The sequence below is a fragment of the Mixophyes fleayi genome, chromosome 1, assembly GCF_038048845.1.
Source record: "Mixophyes fleayi isolate aMixFle1 chromosome 1, aMixFle1.hap1, whole genome shotgun sequence".
NCBI lineage: Eukaryota > Metazoa > Chordata > Amphibia > Anura > Limnodynastidae > Mixophyes > Mixophyes fleayi.
In genome coordinates, this window is record NC_134402.1 from 208,200,816 (window position 1) to 208,223,005 (window position 22,190).

Sequence of the window (22,190 nt, forward strand, 5' to 3'; positions counted from 1 at the left end):
AGGATAAATGTAATTTAATAATTAAAAATGCATAAAAAATACACTGTAAAAAATAGTAGATCTCACATGCATAACATCGATGAAATGTAATAACTTGTCACCAAATGGAGTGAATAACAATATACAGCTGGAAAAACACGTATTTCTCACACAGGGGATGCGACAAGAGGATAAGTTATATTTTTATATCTTTAGGGAGTATACATGGTTTCAGCACAATAAGACTTTTTGTCCTTTTAGATTCAAAAACATGTTTGCCATGGCCCCCGAACTTGTAGACAATTTGTCAACTTGTAGTGATTACTTAGTACCTTTCGTGATGATGCTTTAATGCCATGCTGAATCAAGTTTTATTTTGAAAGCATGCAAAAGAAGGGCATTTTGGTGAAAGGGCAAACAGCCCTATTGGTGCCAAGAAAGGGAGTTTTCAGCAGTAATAGGGCTTATTTTTGCTTTACCAAATACATCAGTTTATGACCAACTATAAAATGGTTATTATCCATGATAACCTTGCTGACAGTAAGTTTTGCTGGCGAAAGCCCTCTCTTGGGGAAGACTATTTAAGTTTCAAATACTGCCATGATACCTGTTCGGTTATCTCTGTCTTAGGTTAGCTATAAGAGACCAAAAGGAATAAAAAATCCTGTATTCTTACAATAGAGCATTTTTTAAAACAAAAAACTCTAATATTTTATTTTTAAAAAATCACATGTATTTTTACACTTTATAAAAAAAAAAAAAATAATAATAAAAAGAAATAAAAAATAAACTGACAATACTCAGCTGCCTGCCATAATCTCCATGAAAGAAATAAAATCTAATTTATCTTCACGATCGAGGACATTTTGATAAAGCTCATTTTCCAGACTATGATTTTTGCAAGGTTATATTACCAAAATAATCTACCTAAGGAACATGATTCACAAAATTACTATATACACAAAATAATGGCTTATCTGACTTAAAAAAAAATATTTGAAAAACTTACAATCTACATAATATAACACAAAAAAACACCTAGAGTAACTGTTTGTTGGTAACAAATGCTGTTGCATCCTAGTGACGAACAGTTGCTGGGAACAAATTGAGTAGAAACCCCTACGTAGCATCATTTGATGATTAACAGCCCCGGATGTATTTGCTGGGAACTCATCAAAAAAATCATGTAAACATTATAAGTTGATGGGTTGATTTCTTTTGTGAAAGTAGCTAAGTGAATAATCACGAAAAAGTGTTTTGCTTTTTTCAATTTCTCCACACAATTTAAGAGATATATACTCCTCAACTGTGGTACCAAAATAAAGCACCATGTACACTGAAAATATAACATAAAATGCACATGGCCAGAGTAAAAATAAAGCAAATCCTTGCAAACCATGCAAAGAAGAAAGATACAAAAGATTGTGGGACCTTGTCAGTTAAAAGGTTAATCTTAACCATCTTAGTATTATAATTGGTTGGCAGTAATTATTGTCAGACTACTTGCCAGTTTATTTTAACTAGAATTTCAGGTTATTTAATTTCAGTTTCAAGTAACATTTGTACTGATATTTTTTTTCACAGAAGTTGCCTGGGCACACGTGACCCATACTGTGCATGGGATCCAGAGAAGAGTCTCTGCGTCTTTTCTCCTTTTAGAACCTGGTATGATATATTAAAATAATGTATACATTAACATGTGTGCATATACATTGAACACTTTGAAATGTTTTACATTAGGAGAAAATATGTTGAAGATATAGCCAGCACCAGCTTGTGTGCCCAATGTCCTTCACATGGATGACCCTCCGTCTCTTCATTTGAGTATGGCACTGGGATGTGACATCATAGCCCTGTGCAACTGTTACGGTTCTGATGCCTTAGTCAGTATTTGCACAGGCTCACCTAGGGCGCGTAGTCTAACGGCCATCCGGTCTTCACCAAGAACCACCGCAAGGTAGGGTGGACTAGTCAGTGTTGGCTAACCTGTGACACTCCAGGTGTTGTGAAACTACAAGTCCCAGCATACCCTTCCAGCAATAAGCTGCTATATATTGGCAAAGCATGCTGGGACTTGTAGTTTCACAACACCTGGAGTGTCACAGGTTAGCCAACACTGCTCTAAGTGATGGGTAGTCAAACAGGCAATATGACAAAGTGATGCAAATACAGGCACTAACCGTGAATTCCAGGGTTTGGAGGTCTGGAGCAGTAACTGGTAGATGAACGGAGTCGGTTGAGTGCGTAGCAGGAGATGGGTCCAGAGGAGTAGAAACACAGCCGGGTCGGCACACAGGAGGTTATCAGGTATACGGTGCTAGAGGGAAATCCAGAGAGTAGTCGATAACACAGCCGGGTCGGTACACGGGAAGGTCAGTCCAATTCGCGGTGCCAGGGATTAAGCCAAGGTACACAGGAGTAAAGGAATATGGGAGTACACAGGGAGCAGGGTAACAGGAGTCAGGTACACAGAAACAGGTAGCCAGGAACAGGAAACACATTGCTCTGACACAGGCAGCGTGTCAGAGCAGAGTAGATATAGAGATTTGAATTCCCCGCCCAGGAGTCACATGACTAGATGCAGGGAGAACCCGGAAGTGCGGGGGCGTCATCGGGAGAAGCGCTGAACAGCAGAGTGGATACAGCTGCCAGACAACGCTGACAGCGCATCGGAGCGGGGACAAGGTAAGATCATAACAGCAACACTTTCAGCCCATTATCAATAAGGAGGAGCAGTATCCGGCAGCTTCTTACCTGCCCCTTCTTATCATGTGGGGTCTCGTGGTGAAAATTAGGGCACTGAATGAGTAAATAGATTATAAAAGTGACATACTTAAAAAAACCTGCTACAAACTTTTGCAAAATAAAAAGAATAAACATAACATTTCTGTACTGTTACCTGGATTCCAGAGAGGAAAAATGTTATCATCAAAGTATCTTGTTTTAAATGGTTTCAGGGATTCTGATAAGAAGGCAGACCACTTCCTGGTTTCAGCAATATGGCGGTCACTTAACTGACAGTGCAGACATAAATGTTCCACCCCATCTGCCTACATAGGAGCCACAAGTATGCAGGGATACACCCCCCCCCCTCATCGTTGCCCATTGCAGGGATTAGCACTATGACTGAAACTATGAGTGTGGAAAGTGTCAGAGAGGAAAAAAACACTACATGGGCAAAAGTATTTAGACATGCCTTCTAATTAGTGTGCTTGGCAGTTTCAGCCACCTTGCAAAAAGGTTAATACAATCAAGATTACAGTCAGGCAAACTGGTAACTGTGCCCGGTCTTAATCGATTTTACGATTACCGCAAATCCGACAAGAAGGAGGTCTACAAATAAAAGCGGAATGTAGCAAAACTCGATTTTAATTTAAGCAGACTTACCTTAAAAACGACGGGGAAGATGACCAATGGGACCACCAGGCTGACCGCTAGATATTTCGAATGGAGAGGTGTCCGTCAGTACAGTTTGACGTCATCGCGACATGTGTCAATGTTAATTTAACTTGGCAATGCCAAGACCACAAAGGTGAAGTGCCAAGACCACAAAGGTTAAGTGTTTAACCTTAACAATAGTTATTTTCACTAGCAATCTATACACCTATAAAAAACACAATGTAGAAATTTGAATATATTACATCAAATGCAATGCATTGCCCACTTCAACTGTTTTATCAATGTGAATATGTGCCTTCACTATGTGTCTATGAATGTGTGTATATGTGTATCCCCAATTTTATTACAATTGCCATGTTATCTAGATTATTTTAGAATTTCTATATATGATTGCAATGATATCCTAGCATCATACAAACTCCTCACAGATAAGACCATGGTTGAGAATTGAACTCATGACCTCAGTGCTGTAAGGCAAAAGTGCTAACCACTTAGCCACCATGCTGCCCACATACAATATAGTCCATATTAAACTATACAACTAGTATTAGCAATATTAATACTAAACCTACAAAAGTATAAACTAAAATTTACTATACAGCATACAGCATTGCAGGGGTTAAATTGAAGACCAAACACAGTGCAGCATCAGTTATCTTTAACATATAGTGCGACCCCTGTAACTATAGCAATGAGCCCAGCTCTTACTAAACTTCAACTATACAGGTTTACTAAAATCTTAATAAATCATATATTTTATCTTGTCGAAGTCAGCAAATTGGATAAAGTAATTTCAATTAAAATCAAGCAAACGTGGTTATCTTGGTTTGAAAAGATGCGTACGCACGCTACGGCGTGAAAGGGCGTACGCAGCTGCAACACGTAACAACAGTATTTAGTCTTTTACATACATTCACACAAACACGCACACTTGTAAAATAGTACACATTAATGGTAGTTGCAACACATAGTCATTTATGTCGAAATATAGTAGTATTTATGTGTAATATTATAAGTTATATGCATATCAGTAAAACATATGGTACACGTTGAAGGAATCATGTCATGTGTGGTATCATGCTAATCCCCTTCACATTTGCGACTGTCCGGTTCACTCTGCGAAGGGATCGCAGAGTGCATACGCAAGTTATTAATGTTAAGGAAATATGGACTATTATGATTAGAAATCTTGGCGGGAAGATCAGAGATGACCCCCTCCTTTGGATTCCTGAGCTTAAACTAGCCTATGATCTGCAACCCCCTGAACCCTCCTGATGCCTGGACCAATAGAAGCAAGCCACACCTTTGCATTGTTTTACTGTATCTCTATTTGCATATAAGCAGCAGCTCCTCATCTAGTGTTCAGTCACCTAGACCACAGACTTCAGACCTGAATGACTGTACACTGGATCCAGAGCGCCTGCGATAAGTAATGGCTGTACTTATTATTATTTAACTTGAATATATTCTGCTACTTTTTGAGAAAAAATCTTTGTGCGTTGGAAACACAAATCGAGATTCGACAATCGTTATTGGATAGAGACAAAACGCTCATAACAATTTGGGGGATCGTGAGTTTGGAGGTTTCGTTGCCGGACGATACGCAAGACCAACGGATTTCGGTTCCGCAACAAAGGGTGGAGACGCGTCATATACGGGTAAGAATGCAATGTGTTCAAAACCTGAATTTTACTCTGTGTTGTGAAACCGAATGTCCGTTTTGCATTATCTAAGGTACGCTAACTGAACCTAGGGACAAAAGAGAAAACTTTTTCTTTTTACTGTCATTGTGCATTTTAACTGTATTGCATTGCTTAGCGTATGTGTAACTCCCTGCTTTGCGTACGCAAACTTCCGGTAGATTTGCCACGTGGTTAAACAATCATTTTGATAGTTGTTATACATGCATAGTATAATCACTTGTGAAAGCTTCCGAAACGTTATTACTATTGTTGGGAACTTTTGATTTTCTGTGCAGAAAAGGTGTATGTTGTGTGATTTTGTGACGTAGATACACTGTTTTATTGTTGAATGAGCTCAGTTGCTGTCTGACGAGGCAGGTTGCCCAACTGAAGGACGGTATACGGGGCAGGTATACAGAGTGCAAAAACTGGGTTTTCAAGAAACGCCACCAATAGATCGCAAGGTTTACTGATAATTAGTATTAGTGAGCGGTGCGATCTAACCGCACGGTAAAAACAACCGTGATAGTAAAATTGGAAGTGCGTGGAGGAATTATATTGGAAAGGCTGAGCGATTGTATCGACTTAGTGCTCCCAGTGGTAATAAACAACAGAAATTTGTGATAGCCGGGCTATCAAAGAACTATTTCTGTGTTAGGGATTCTCGTTCGGAACGAGAAGAAGCGAGTGGACGCGGCTATTTCGAAATACGTTCACTGGGCATTAGAGATCTCTAGCGGTGATTGTAGCAACAGGGTTGAAATTGTTTGCTGGAAAGAACAGAGCATTGTGGTGTGTCTGTGTTCCGTGTAGAAGGTATTGTTCAACATGGGTGCTAAGCATACGCTAGAGATGGCCAGTGTACTGCCTAAGGAAGGGCCTATTGGTTCAGCGAGGTTTCTTATATGTAAGAAATATGATGAATACGCAACGGTTTATTGCGACACGTGGGTCAAGATGACCAAGGAGTGTGTTAGGCCTTTCCCAACAATAGGAAGTTTTAATTCGGAGGTACTAAATAATGTAAAAGATAAAGTGTGGTTGATTAAGTCAACGAAAGAGAGAAATAGACATAATGATTGTTTAAAACTGTGGCAAATGGAAGGTAACACGTGGCAGAGCAGAGAATGCACAGCGGAAGTAGGCGTGGCGAAAAGCGCACGCGTGGCGGAAGTCGCCGTTGAGAAGCGTGGCGAACTCAGTGCAAGCGCGCCCCTGCCACCCTATGTACAGCCGTTATTAAAAATGAAAAAAAGAAAATTGCCAAGTTATATCCTGTTTTAAGTCAGTTTAAAGCAAGTGTTTCTGAAGAAGAGGATGAACCCACGGTAATTTCAGCCATTGCCCATGCTGTTAATATGTTATAAGTTCAGCGTAAGTATGGAAAGGGGGCAATAGCTGAGATAGGTGAGAGTAGTGTGACCACTAGGAGTGATAGCATTCAAAATACTGAAACAGCAAATCCTATAATGACTTCTGAAGACAGTGAACCAGTGGGTACGTATCCAGTCCGCACAATATCAGTTCCCAATGGGAAGGCGGATAAGGATCGTGTAGTTCCTTTAAAGAATGTTACAATGCATTGTCCCTGGACTAGATCAAAATTACGTTCCATTATGACCGAATTCCCAGATGCTAGAAAAGAGTTGGCTAAGTGTCAGAAATTTGTTAAACCAACTAACCAATAAGGATTGGCGTGTAGTGTTGAGGGCGTGTCTTCCTCCCAATACATACAAAACATACAAAAATTTATTAAAGATTGTTTGTTGGAGGAAGATGACACCTTGACGGATGAGATTAATCAAGAAAATATAGAACAAATTGTCAAACATTTAGCCATCTATTTTCCAGTAGTAGCGAATTGGAGTAGATTTCCTCAAAAGGGGACTTCACATAGACAGGGAGACTCATACCTACCCGCGCACGTTATAGCAGCAAATGCTGTGCGGGAAAACGATAGTCAGCACTAGGGGTCAGGTCATACCTGTAGTCTATAGCCAGTGAGGTTAACTGAGAATGAGAGAGAAGAACCAACAATGATAGTTGACATAGCTGGTAGGAAACAAACTTTTCTTGTAGATACAGGGGCGGCCAGATCTGTGATAACCTCTCCTTTTAATCTACAGGTGACCAGTAGAACTATTCCAGCTATGGGGGTAACGGGAAGAGTGTTACATTATCCTATAACTAAACCCACAGAAGTTACTATCGGGCCCCTGCATACTAAGCATTCGTTTCTTTTAGCTGCAGCAGCTCCTACTAACTTGCTAGGGAGAGACTTTTTATGTAAAATGGACACCCCTCAAAGGTCAATGTTACACTCTACTTGAGATGGACTTTGTTCTATAACAGTAAAGGGGATGTTGCTGGAAATACCAGGTTCACTATGGACCAGAGATGGATAGGACACTGGATTGATGGCAAACGTAGCCCGTCATGGTAAATCTAAAAAGTGGTGGGATAGCTCCAAAAATCCCACAGTATCCATTAAAACCGGAGCAGGAATGTTGATGGAAGTCACAAATTAGGGCGTATAACCAAACATAAGAAAGTATCGATTGGAAAAGTCTCTATAGATAATTGTAAGAATGTCATCCATGCCGACACGTGTCTGGAGCAAATGGAGACACTAGGCATGGGTAGTTTTATCAAAACTTTGTGTGATATAATTAATGGACATATTGTTCCTTATGTTCTCCCTGATGTGTACTTTGTTTGTGGGAGGAAAGCTTATACCTGGGTGACTCCGAGTTCCAAGGGCTTGTGCTTCTTAGCTAAACTGGTTCCTGAAATCATGACTATTACTCATGAAGAAATGGTTGGTATTCACAAGACTACATCACCACCATACATACACACACAGTATGAACACCGTGACAAGAGAAATTTGATTCCTGGTGAGGAGCCCATAGCTACAAAATTAATTAGTGAAACCGCAGGTTTCCAAGTTATGGTTGCTCTAGGTCTCACCAGGACCGCTCGGGGAACATTAAACTTTAAATATATACAAGACCTAGCTAAATTAATAGACAATATCACCGAGATGTATGATGACACTTTCAGCTATACTGGGAGGGAGCTACAAGCGTACAAGAAGGAGTTGGTGCAACATAGGCTGGTACTAAATTATCTCACCTCTATTACTGGTGGGTACTGTGACACTGGCCACCCAGTTCGGTGTCAAATGTTGCACGTACATCACCAATAATACGGATGACCCTAAGGAGGTTATAGACCGGAAGATGGATGAAATTCTGCAACTGAAATGGGAATTTCGAAGGAACCATAATTCGTCGTTATATGAGGTCGGGGAAAAGGTGGTATTTTGGTTCTCATGGTTGAACCCTGTGAAATGGTTCTCTGGTCTGGGGGAGTGGGTACAGTAAATGGTTGCTAGTGTAGGTAAGCTCCTTCTCCTTATACTGGGTGTCATCTTAGCAGTTGGTTTATGTGTCAAATGTGTTCCTACTGTGTTGAAGTGTGGAAAACAGTCTTCTAGGAGAAACACTGAGAACGAGACTGAAAGGGTGATGCAAGATACCGAGATCATGGTATGTGAAGAAGTGTTGTATAACCCTGAACTTGAAACTGTGATTAGGTGATAGTTTATTATACTATCAAAGGGTGGAGCTGTCGAAGTCAGCAAATTGGATAAAGTCATTTCAATTAAAATCGAGCAAACTTGGTTGTCTTTGTTTGAAAAGATGCGTACGGCACGCTACGGCGTGGAAGGGCGTACGCAGCTGCAACACGTGGCAACAACAGTACTTAGTCTTTAACATACATTCACACAAACACGCACACTTGTAAAATAGTACACATTAATGGTAGTTGCAACACATAGTCATTTATGTCGAAATATAGTAGTATTTATGTGTAATATTATAAGTTATATGCATATCAGTAAAACATATGGTACACGTTGAAGGAATCATGTCATGTGTGGTATCATACTAATCCCCTTCACATTTGCGACTGTCCGGTTCACTCTGCGAAGGGATCGCAGAGTGCATACGCAAGTTATTAATGTTAAGGGAATATGGACTATTAGGATTAGAAATCTTGGTGGGAAGATTAGAACCCATCCCCTGGAGAGATGACCCCCTCCTTTGGATTCCTGAGCTTAAACTAGCCTATGATCTGCAACCCCCTGAACCCTCCTGATGCCTGGACCAATAGAAGCAAGCCACACCTTTGCATTGTTTTACTGTATCTCTATTTGCATATAAGCAGCAGCTCCTCATCTAGTGTTCAGTCACCTAGACCACAGACTTCAGACCTGAATGACTGTATACTGGATCCAGAGCGCCTGCGATAAGTAACGGCTGTACTTATTATTATTTCGCTTGAATATATTCTGCTACTTTTTGAGAATAAATCTTTGTGCGTTGGAAACACAAATAGAGATTCGACAATCGTTATTGGATAGCGACAAAACGCTCATAACAATCTCTACAAAATATATATAACAGCAGTGACAGACCCCTCCAGGGTAATTAAATTGTAGGGTCTCATAAAATATTGTCTGCACAGGATGGGCGTGGCCAGCCACTAGAGAGAGCGTAGTACTATTTAATTTATAGACATCACTGTAGCTCCTCAGTGCTGAGCCTCTTCTTCCACTGCATATTTCAAATCCTCCACAGCAGGCCTGTAGTCGGTAAAAAAGTCCTCTTATCAGCAGAAGATGTGAAAACAGTGTCTCAAGTGGAACAAGCGACACCCCACTATAGCTTGCCGATTCTGTCGGTATAATTAAATAGTACCAAAAGAAAAAAATAAACTTTATTAATTTAAGTTAAAAACATTTTATATAATATATAAAGTGTCTATATTTTCAATATTTTGCACCAAAATCCTAAAAAATACAAATAATATTTTCATATATTGTTATTATAATATGCATACAGTTACATATATCAAATTTAATGCAATCTCTTGTTTCTTTCTTTTGCTCACTCTTCTGTCTTTACTCTTCTGATATCTCCAGTGCAGCTATGAAATTTGCGCAGGGAGACCAGCGTAGTGTCTGCTAGGGGAGAATGGTAGCAGGTGAGGTACAACAGCAGGGATGTATAGCAGAAGGGAGGAGCAATGTGTTGATGGGGCCAGTAGCTGCAGGGGGTGAAAAGTAGCAATGAGAGGGGAAGGAGCTGTTGCAGATGGGGTGCCTTACATATAAATATAAGGGGGAAGCACAATACAATGTACAGCAGTCTGGGTGGGGGAACATATAGATATAAGAGGGAGCCGGTGGACTGTGTATTCCACTAAAATGAACTCATGTTTAGAGATAATCATACTTTCACCTCTCTTGCACTTATTATGCAAAGCTTGACTCTGACACACACTCTCTCATATGGAAGAGGTGGGGTTATGGATGGAGGCCTGGGACGAAACTCACACTTACCCTACGCAACCGCGCCAGTCTCTGGTTATCTACAGCCGCATCTCCTCTCTCCTGGACGGCGTCTGCGCAGAAGGGGGGGTGTCCGAGTACCTGAATGCTACAGGGGAGAGGGCCCCTCGTCTTGTATGCCAGGCACTCATTTTGCTCTAAAGGGGGTGGGGTGAAATATGGGGAGGGCAGTTCCGCAAGGTGAGTACACCACGGGGAACAACCCTCGCCGGACTATACTTACAGAAGCTGGCCCACTATGGCAACTCCCTAGGTCCCTGCTGCTTCTCACTCGTGGGGGTCTTGCAATGCCCTTGTCTGACAACCAATGGCTGTAAACAGAAGAGTCTCCCTAGCTAGGCTGTCCCTATCCTAACTGATGTTACTCTTCTAAACTCACTCACTCGCACACCAACCCTGATAACTATCTTTTGCGCATGATTCGCAAACAAGAGATGCACCACACAGCAACAAAGGAACAATCAGAGATAGAGGTAGGGGGTACAGTATACAGTCACAATACAGGATATAAACACAATACGGCGATTAGATGCACTCACTACGGGCATTAGGCTAGGGGTGGCCTACTCAGCTACGGGGGTAGGTGATACAGTCCGGCGGCCTAGCTAAGCCTAGGGGCTGCCTGGGGGTGGGAGAGGCCTAGCTGCTGCCTGGGGCTGGGGGAGGCCTAGCTGCTGCCTGGGGCTGGGGGAGGCCTAGCTGCTGCCTGGGGCTGGGGGAGGCATAGGACTAAGCCTAAGGTAGAGGAGACTAGGGATGACCGGCCTAAGAGGCTAGGGATGGGGGCTGGGGTGGAGGCCTGGGACTACACTGTGGCACACACAAAGTCAAAAAGCACTTACCTGTGTCTCCCCGGTTGCTGAGAGTCCTCCCATGACTGCTCTCCCCTGTAGACCGACTGTACAGTCTTCTTCCTTTCCTGGTGGCTGTTGCTAGTAAGGCACTCTTTTGCTGCTTGTTTTCCCTCCCTCTGCAGGAAAACACTTATCTCCTGGAATTTCCTCTGTGTCCTGCAGCTGCTTCTCTCTCCCAGTGTCTCTGCCTGTGTGCAAAAATCAAACTGTTCCTTTGTTCTCACGCCTTCTGTTGTTTGATAAGCCCACCCGGATACAGGGGGCAGAGCTATGGCTGGCTGTCATGTTATTGGTGTGTTGCCCGATGATGTCACCAAGGCATTGCCCACCCAGCTGGGAATGCAACCTAGCAATGCGTGTCCCGGCTCTCACACATACACACTGACACACAATAATACATTTCTTATATAACCAGATACACACAAATGCATTTCTCATACACAATGACTCACACTCTTATACATACAGACTCACATTCTCTTTCATAGACACTGATACATTTCTCAGATATACTGACTAACATTCTCTCTCATACACAGTGACACATCATCATCATCGTTTATTTATATAGAGCAAGCAAATTCCATAGCGCTTTACAATTGGAGACAAACACAATAATATACAGTACTGTATAATACAGAAAAAGAGGTGAGAAAGCCCTTCTCCCAAGGTTACAGTCTATGGGACAATGGGAGTTAGATACATGAGGTTAAGTCTAAATATTGCATTTCGGTCTAGCCTGAATGCAAAGGTAAAAGTGATTTATATGCTATTTGATCCAGTCACAGAGCAATGTTGGTCAGGGAATCAGAGGGTCATTGTCTTGTGGGAATTGTGTAAAGCAGGGGTGTCCAACCTTTTAGCTTCCCTGGGCCACATTGGAAGACGACGAGTTGGTTTGGGCCGCACATAAGATACACTAACAATAACGGATCATCCAAAAAAACATAGAAAACATAGTTAACATATATATATATATGAGAAAAAAAGTGATTGATATATATATATATATATATTTATTTATTTTTTTTCAAATCCTCCTATACTTACCTTTCAATCGCCCTGTTCAAAAAATCCTCTCTAATTATACTATAATCACTTTTTGTATTGTTTCGATGCAATATCAAGAAAGTGCATTTAAGCCAGGCATTGTATATCAGGGTGCCCTGACCAGGCCTGCGGTACCTGACATATACATCACTGTGACCCCAAATTGTGACCTGTTTTGCTAATTACACTACTATGTTAGTTAAGGGATAACAATTTATAATGGGCCAAAGAGAATAATATATAATGCCCCATTAGTATTACAAGTAGAAGTATGTAGCAGTGAGATAAGGTCCGTGATGCTCCAGGACCAGGTGACTTTTATTCACTGGTCAGCGTCCCTTGAAATAATAAAAAAAATTCCCCTTAACTTACCTTTTAATCGGCTTGTTCTCCTGTCCTCTTCTCCAATTCTGTACTGCTGATCGTTCTTCTCGCGCGGGTGACTCCTCTGTGCTGCGCTCCGCAATGGATGTTTGGCGTGATGACATCACGCCCGACATTCACTGCAAGCACCACACGGACAAGGGGGGGAGCCGGAGTACCAACTGACGTGACCGTGTGACCGCAAGATAAGTATTTTCTTTTCTTTTTTGCAGGATTTTTTTTTCCCCATTAACAGTGCTGCCCCCTTGCCACAACCAAAACTCCTCCTGGGCCACATTTACAGGCGGGCTGGATCGCATGCGGCCCGCGGGCCGCTAGTTGGACTACCCTGGTGTAAAGGGTGGTAATAGGGTAACCTAGTAAGGTAAAGAGAGTGGTTGAGGAATATTATATGCTTGCCTGAAGAGGTGGGTTTTCAGAGAGAGCTTGAAGGTTTGTAGACCAGTCTTATTGTGCAAGGGAGGAAATTCCATAGATTGGGTGCAGCTCAAAAAATGTCCTGTAAACGGGAATGGGAGCATGTAATGAGATTACATTACAGAATGTGCAGAATGCAGGTGTCAAATTGAGAGATATTTTGAGACAAGTGAGGAGATGTATATTGGTGCAATTTTGTTGATGGTCTTGTATGTTTGTAGATGAATTTTATATTGAATTCTGTACAAAACACCAATCAATAATGTAGAGACTGACTCAGCAGAGGAAAAGTTATTTGCAAGGAAAGTTAATCTAGCTGCTGCATGCAGAATAGATCTGAAGGGATGAGAGTCTGTTTTGGGGAAGACCAGTAAGAAGGGAATTGCAATAGAGATGTTGAGTGCATGAATTAGAGTTTTTGCAGTGTCTTGTGTAACATATATGTGCATTCTGGAAAAGTTTTCTTTAAAAGGTACGCAGCATGAGTCGATGTGTTAAACAAAGGATAGTTCAGAGTCAGGGATTACACCTAGGCAGCGAGCATGAAGGGTGGTTTTTATGGTCATGTGTTTTTGAAAGATTGAGTTTGAATTAATGTGAGGACATCCAAGATGAAATGGCAGAAAGTCAGTACACAGATGGCGAGAGGTCAGGAGAGGATAGATAAATTTGTGTATCATCCATGTAGACACACAAACTCCCATAAACTTACTTGTTCCTGCTGTGCTGCCTCTAGCTTTCTCCACGCTAGTATGTGTAGGGGTAGTATGTGTAGGGGGCGTATCTGTGCTCTGATTGGCCAATCGGGGCACAGCAGAGACAGTGAGGAAACTTCTGTGCATTACTTTACCTGTGCATTAGCCAATACAAACACTAATCATAGTATTAGCTATTACTCACTATTCCTAGCATTATTATCATGTTTACATATTTAACCATTATATATCCCCTCATGATCAAATATTACAACAATCCAGAATGGCTTTTCACTGAGTAATGAGTCAATGGTGGTCAAAGAATATGTATATGTATATCTGTGTTTAGAGAGTTTCTGCTAACATAAGGGACCAACAAAAGGGCAGATTCAGATTTGTCTTAAGAGGTGTAAATTAGAAAGGCCTCTGTGACTGGAGACCTGCTCAGGTCCAGTGACCTCTGCAGGTCATATTTACAAACCAGAAAAATCTGCAATTGTAGGTAAGATATGTATATTTCTTCTTCAGTTCTTTACATTAATTAATTCCAACTTGTGTCAGGTTAGTCCCAGGTGTCCCATGGCTGTTAGTGCTTGGGAAAGACTTGCCTCTAAAAGCGGTGTGCAGGTAAGCCTTTGGCCCCAGATAAAAATGCAAAGCATTTGATCATGTTAGGACTGGCCAGAATGGAAAGACTTTGGCATGAGTTGGTCAGCTTAACATATATTGTAATATCTGGAACTAACATATCCTATTTTTGATATACATAAGTAAGTAGAACTTAAGTAATTGTGCATTTGGAGAGTACAGACTATCCATGTCTTTGCAGAGTTTATAAATATATATATATATATATATATATATATATACACACACACACACACACACACACACATATACGAGGTATGTCTATTAAATAACGAGACTGTGATTCCACTGTCGCGGTCTCAAGCAATAGCAGGTCTTTACGATGCGAATCCTAGGATCTGTACAGTTTAGCGCTACACCAACAGGGCGCGGAGTCTAACGAGCAGACGGTGTTCACCAGTAACCACCGCAAAGCAGTATGGTCTTTGCTGCGTCTGCTCGCAGGTCGCGGCCCCTGCCAGAGTACTGAGCGAGACCCTCTTGGGAAATCAGGAGACAAAGGGACAGTTGGATTACCGGAACAGCTGAAGGAACGTCAGCTCCGTAGACCGGGGATGGATCTGTAGGTATTAGTTGGAGCGTGAGCTCAGGAGACCAGCAGGTAGGATAGCAGGTACTTGAATGGAGCGTAAGCTCTGTGAACAGTAGAGTAGAAGGCACTTGGTTGGAGTGTCAGTTTTGCAGACAAGTAAAGCAACGGGTACTTGATTAGAGTGTCAGCTTTGCAGACGAGTAAAGTAGCAGGTACTTGATTGGAGTGTCAGCTTGGCAGACAAATAAACAGGATACAGAGCAGCCACGTCTTAGGCATCCAAAGGCAACTGAGGAACAGGCACTGAGTGAATGGAGGAAGTGCTTTTTGTATTTGGAGCCAAAATTGTCTGGCCAATGAGGCAGCCATAGGTTTTATAAATCGCAGGTCTGCGCATGCGCAAACCTGAATCCAAGATGGCGGCGACCGGGACCGAGCGGAGCGAGGTAAGTTTGCCGGGGGTCGGGTGGGCTCCCCGATACCACGGCGAGTGACATCCACCTAGTAAACAAAGCAGTCAGAACCGGTTATAACTGCATACATAGTAACCTTGAACCTGTCTGAACCTGCATGAAAAGCTGCAACACTCTATGATGTTCAGTTGATTGTGAGTTACCATTTAGTTTGGATGTATTCTGTAGAGTGCCGAAAAAAAGTTTAAAAGTTGAACAATGTGTCAATTTTAAATTTTTAGTAAAATTACACAAAACATCAACAGAATGTTTTAAAATGCTTAGTATGGCCTATGGGAATGACTGACTGTCTTGTGCACGTGTGTTTGAGTGGCACAAAAGATTTAGCGGGGGACGTAAGAATGTCGAAGATGATGAACGCCCTGGACGACCTTACACTTCAAGAACCAAAGAAAATGTAGAAAAAAGCAATCAGATTGTTCGAAAAGACCGCCGACTCAGTGTTCCAATGATAGCTGAATCAGTGAACATTGACAAAGACACCGTATGGAAAATTTTGCGTGAGGATCTTAACACGATGAAAGTTTGTGCAAAGATGGTCCCAAGGGTTATCACACCAGAGCAAAAAGAACATTGCAAGGAATGTTGTGTTGACATTCTGCAGCAACTTGACACAGATCCAACCCTGTTTCCTAAAGTAATCACTTGTGATGAGACCTGGATCTTCCAGTATGATCCTGAAGCCAAAAGATTTCAGGATCATACTGATATCAAGGGTGTAATTTTGGAAGAATGGGTTCCAGAAGGCACAACAGTTAAACAGCATTATTATAAGAAAGTTTTGCAAAAGCTGAGAGAAAGAATCAGAAAGATACAGCCGCAACTGTGGAAAAATGGTTTCTTTCTTCACCAGGACGATGCGCCTGGTCACTCAGCACTTTCTGTGAAGCAGTTTCTGACTGACAAACACATTACTAAACTTGAACATCCTCCATATTCGCCCGATTTAGCACCTTGCGATTTTTATCTTTTCCCAAAAGTTAAATCAGTGCTTAAAGGGACACATTTTGAGTCAGTTGATGCTGTAAAGAAGAAAATGGCAGATATGTTGAAACAAGTAACAGAAATTGATTTGCTCCATGCCTTAGACCAGTGGAAAACAAGACTACAGTGATGTATTAGTGCAAATTTGTAATATCAATAAATAAAGGTGAGTTATTTAATCATTCTTATTATTTAATAGACATACCTCACACATATATATATATATATATATATATATAATCACTTGCAGCAAAACATAAATGTATCTTGCAATTTACTTTGAAGAGAAATTTGCTGTAATTAGAAGGATTTTTGTTGGGCCTCTATATTCCCTGCAGGGAGAGAAGCCATTTCAACCCCCCCTACCCCACACACACCCACCCAAATCCCATCCTGAACCAGTCACCTTTCCTATTACGCAAGGAATTACCCTAAAAATGCACCCACTCCATGCCTTCCTGTTATTTATAAAATCTTGCAGAAAATTAAATTTGTATTGTTTTTGCACTGCTCCACAAATTATGTGCATGTGTTTAATAACTATTGCTACTTTGAATAGGACTTCTTCACTCCACAAAACTTCTCCCATGGGTACAATCATCTGCTCTGCAAATCTATGTACTTTGGTGGAAATTTAGATGTACTTGTGCAAGTTAAGCTCAATTCATCTCCAAGGGGGATTTTGCACTGCACCTTAGCTTTTGTGTATCACAAATGAGGCACACTATGTTTGATAGGAATGAACCTGCTAACTTACGACAATATTTTACAGGGTTCAGTATGAGCAGGACCTTGGTGGAGGACAAATATCTCAACTTGAAGATTGTGAAGGTTAGTGTGTTTGAAAAACACACATATACACACACACGCATATATATATATATATATATATATATATATATATATATATATATATATATATATATATACACACACACACACAAGCATACTGTATATATAATTTTTTAAGCCTTTTTTATTGCCGCAAAGCCTTATTTAACTTTACCTTTTAATTTAAACCTTATTTTTCTTCAGGTTTGGTCACACAAAGTTTCATGAAGCATGAAAGTGTTGAAGTGTCCGTCAACATGCTGGTTGTTTCCACTGTGGCAGCCTTTGTTGTGGGTGCATTATTATCAGGGCTAGGTGTGTGCTTGTTGAGCTCTCAGCAGAGGAGAAAGAGACAGAGTAGAAACAAAGAGAAGGACAATGGCCTCATACTGGAGGATTCTGTTAACAGTGTGAGTAGAAGAAGAGAGTTAGACCATCCAGATCATGACCCTCTCCTCACATCTTTAAAACAACATGTCTGGAGCCCTGGACACAGTAAGGAACATAATGGTATTCCACTAACCCCAGAACAGACTCCTCAACAGCACAAGAAAATTATTAATTCCCAAGACTACATCAATCATTCGATACAAGATCCATCCACCAATATATTGTATCCAGACCACCATCTAGCATCTTCCAGTTTACCTACAGATGGACAGTATGACTCACAAAACCCACATTGTTTCTACCCCCATGGAGATGATTCCCACTATACGCCTTTGCATAGGGAGGATTCCCATTACTTACCCCTAAAAGAAGATGAGTCTCGCTATTTAGCCCAGCATGGAGAAAAAATACAGTATTTACACTGTCACAGTAAAATCTCTTTCTACCATCCACATCATAAGAAGGATTCTTGTTTTTTGCCTATACATGTGGATGAAAATCAATATTTACCTCAACATAGGAGCAACCCCAACTTCCGGTCTAAACACATACAAGAGTATTTAACCCAGTATGGAGATAAAATGCACCATCGGCCTTCACAGGGACATACCTCCCATTATTTACCCTACCTTTGGTCTTCTGGAGAGCATAGACGGGTGGTGTCTTCTCCTACATGTGAGAGTTTTTTTCAACAAACTTCCCATGTCACTCCTGCACAACTATCCCACCTAAAGAGAAATCTGACTTTTAGCAATAGGGAGAGCTGGTTGGGGCCTGCTGATGCAATGTACGTAAATACAGCAAACCCTCAGTGCTTGCCTTTTGGCTCAGACAAAGTAATGGTGCAATATGGAATGCCACATACATCCAATGCCCCATAATATGTATATACATTCCAGGGCAGCCATTGTGCAGTATTACAAAATTGGGTTGACAATGCACATAGCTGTGACAACTTACTTTTTTATCAATGGATCTAAAGTGTGTGGCCACACTCGAGCAATAAACACCCTTTATTAGCTCTGCTTACACAACACAGAGTAAAAACAGTCAACAAAATTACACATTTTTACCAAACACAAAATGGCAAAATGTCTGGTGAAACTCTGAGTCAAGCATCTGATCAGTATGCAGTAATGTTTCCAGTACCAATTCTTAAGCAACTAATAGAGAAATAGGTTGCTGGAAAAAATATTGAGCCTGTGTCTTATATGAGATTGAATAATAGATTCCAGATTTTTTCTTTCTTTGGAAGGGCTTTGTATAAGGCCTTTACTTAATGAATGGGAAGTCTCAGTTCCCTCATCAGCTAAGCACAGTATGTACAAATCAACCTTTTATTAATATCTGTTTTATAAGAACTATGTGGATGAGTAAACAGACATTTATGCATGAATGTGCTTGAACTAGGAATGAGGGCAGAGTGTGTTTGTTTGTATGTAATGAAAGCTTAATTAATGGACAGTCCCCTAAACAACATCTTCATTATTCATTCCCTATTCCATAGTTTTACATCAGAGACTAGCTGGGCTGTTTATAAAATAAAATGGGTTATAGCTTTCATATGCAGTGGTAATGTATTTACTAGCTCTATAAACATATTTACAGTTTAAAACTTAACATATGATCATATATACTGTACTGACTTGAATTCAAAATAAATCCACTGCAGATACATAACCATCAAATCCATGTACGCATCGATGCAACATTATATGTTGCTTAAAATAAGATGTCCATATACCTTTGCTATATTTACAGTACTTTAGAGAAACAATTAACTTAGAGAAATAATCTTATTTCCATCTTACTTAAGTCAACCTTGTAAGACTTTAAATATATTTGTTTTTATTAAATTTACAAAAACAATGTTTTTCTTAACAGAGAGGAGTACAGCATATAAAATATTTGAAAAATATATAAAATGATAAAAAGGGCGAAATAAAACATACAAGGCCTGATTCATGTATGGACGCAAGTCCGATTTGTGCCGTATCGTGCGTAAAGTAGCTCTGCACATGCTCAGAAACGGACCTTATGCAAAAAAATGCAATTGTACGCAAATCATGTCCGAAAGCAAATGACGCTTGCTACTTCCTATGACTTGAGTGAAATGGGGTTGAGTGAAATGGGGTTGTGAAGGGGTGGGTGGATATAGGCACTGCTCCACAAAACTATGTGCAAGGGTTTGATAATGGCGTGATGATGCAGATATGACTAATTCAAGTCCTGGGACTCTCTTAAGTACACTTGTTTCAGCCATATTATTTGCACCAGCTACAGGGCAGGTATAAGTGCAGACTGATCGTGATGACTTTAAGTCTTGGTTTAGAAAAGTACACATATACTGCAACTTGCGTTCCAATTTGAAGCAGGCCCACAATCACAGAATGGAATTGCCAGCAAAGTCTGATCTAATCCAACTCATGTGATCATAGCTGTTAACTTTCTATACAAAGTGACTCCCTACATCAGTGTTGGCTATATTCAAAGGTTAATACCAGTGACACAATAGATTATTGCTTGTTCTCTTGATCAATATGTTACTACTGATTAAGTATTCATATTATAAAGGATGTAGGGCCTACACCCTTTACTATATGAATACTTAATCAGTAGTAACATATTGATCAAAAGAGAACAAGCAATAATCTATTGTGCCACTGGTATTAACCTTTGAATATAGTATCCCTGAATTAAACATATAGAAAAGATCACACACATGACTTAAACAGGACTCTACATGTTGGCTTATATCTAAAAAAGCCACCAAAACAGAGGTTCTATCAGATTATAGTAACTGTAAAACATAGCCTAAAGCAGTGTTTCCCAAACCCAGTCCTCAGGGACCACTAACAGTGCAGGTTTTCTAGATCACAAGTGAAATAATTAGTACCATCTGTGGATCTTTCAAAATGTGTCAGTCAGTAATGAATACACCTGTATGCATTGTTAGGGGTCCGTGAGGACAGGATTTGGGAAACACTGGCTTAAAAGATGCAAATAGCAGTGAAAGTCAGTGAAAAAACATGATACAGGGAGCTTTTTTTTTTTTAACTTTGAAAAACATGTACCACGTTAAATGGTAAAGTAAGCGACTAAAATGTTTAAGAAAAACAACCGAGATAAAAACATTATCAAAGCACGGAGGTTTTGTGGTGGGGGTTCTACTTACAGGGGGAAAGGAAAGAGGGGGAGGGATGAGAATTTGACTCAAGTAGATGGAGACCAAATTTCTCGAAAGTTAGGTAGTTAATCGTTCAGAAGGGCGGAAATATGTTCCATAGAGGAGATAAACCAGATGGGATTGATCAGTTCTGGAGGGAGGGAGCGGAGGGTTGTTTCCAAGCTCTCGCAATAAGTAACTTGGACGCCTGGTAAATATGAGCTATTAGACAGTTGTTGGTCTTGCCTATCTCAGGGATTGATTCAGTAAAATCTGAGTCCGAATCTTGTCGACTCTAATACCAGTTACTTTACGTACTATGGCCAAAGTAAGGTTCCAAATGTGTAAAAAAGTTCCCTTAGCCCCACAAAGGCGCCAACAACAGTCTGATACCAATGGGTACATGCAGTGGAGCCTTTCCGAAACCAGGTACCAACGCAAATATATTTTATAACAATTTTCTTGTATACCTGCATTGATGGAGATCTTTGCTGTTCTCGTTCAGATAATAGACTACTCCTCGCTGTGCCATGAGACCACCAAATCACATTGTCAAGCCTCTTAATGAGGCTCGAGGTTTTGGTCGGGTGGAGCAGTGAGCATACAGTACATAATTGAGATATTACCTCTGCCGCCTGCTGAATATATACAATGTCGCTCAAATGAGGAAATATTACGAAGTCGAGAGGAACGGGCTTGTAATTGTATAAAGTTCCGGACTTGTATGTATTGAAAGTGTATCGAGGGATATGGTTGGAATTTATCCTGAAATTCTACATATAAGATTGGGACATTTTCCCCCACTATGTGAGAAAGTGCTCAATCTTACGCCCTTTCCACCAACCAGATAGCGCATCAGACCTCCCTGGATGGAAGAGTGTGTGGGTCCAAATGGGTGTCAGGGGAGACGGGTAAGGGGCCAAATTATGCCTTTTGTTAGACAAGTCCCACATGTTTAATGAGAATGCGATAGAGGGGGAAGAGTAGACTGAGGCTGTTCTGCATGATTTCGGAAGCCATAGCCGGTTTTGCACAGGTACGGCTGAGGTCAGTTTGTTTTCTATATCCACCCACTTTTTAAGACCTGGGTTGAGATGCAACGAGAAAACATGGCTCAATTGAGTAGCCATATGATATTCGTAAAGTAGTGGGAGGCCTAGGCCCCCAGCCTCTTTGGGCTTAGTCAGGAGCGACTTGCTCAGTCTAGGTTTCTTACCCCGCCATATGAAACGATTACAAGATGATTGAAGGGTTGTTGGTGTTTTACAGGGAATTGGTACTGGAAGC

General features: G+C 40.8%; 1 protein-coding gene across 1 annotated transcript in view; it reads left to right on the plus strand.

The window, feature by feature from the left end:
- Positions 1–20,237, plus strand: part of LOC142148988 (semaphorin-6B-like) — a 527,730-nt gene extending 507,493 nt beyond the window's left edge. Inside the window, exons 15-17 of the mRNA XM_075204826.1 lie at positions 1,564–1,644; positions 17,289–17,347; positions 17,552–20,237. Of these exons, the coding sequence (XP_075060927.1) occupies positions 1,564–1,644; positions 17,289–17,347; positions 17,552–18,618 (1,207 nt within the window). The 3' untranslated portion in view covers positions 18,619–20,237. The remainder of the gene's footprint in view (positions 1–1,563; positions 1,645–17,288; positions 17,348–17,551) is intronic.
- Positions 20,238–22,190: the final 1,953 nt, after the last annotated feature.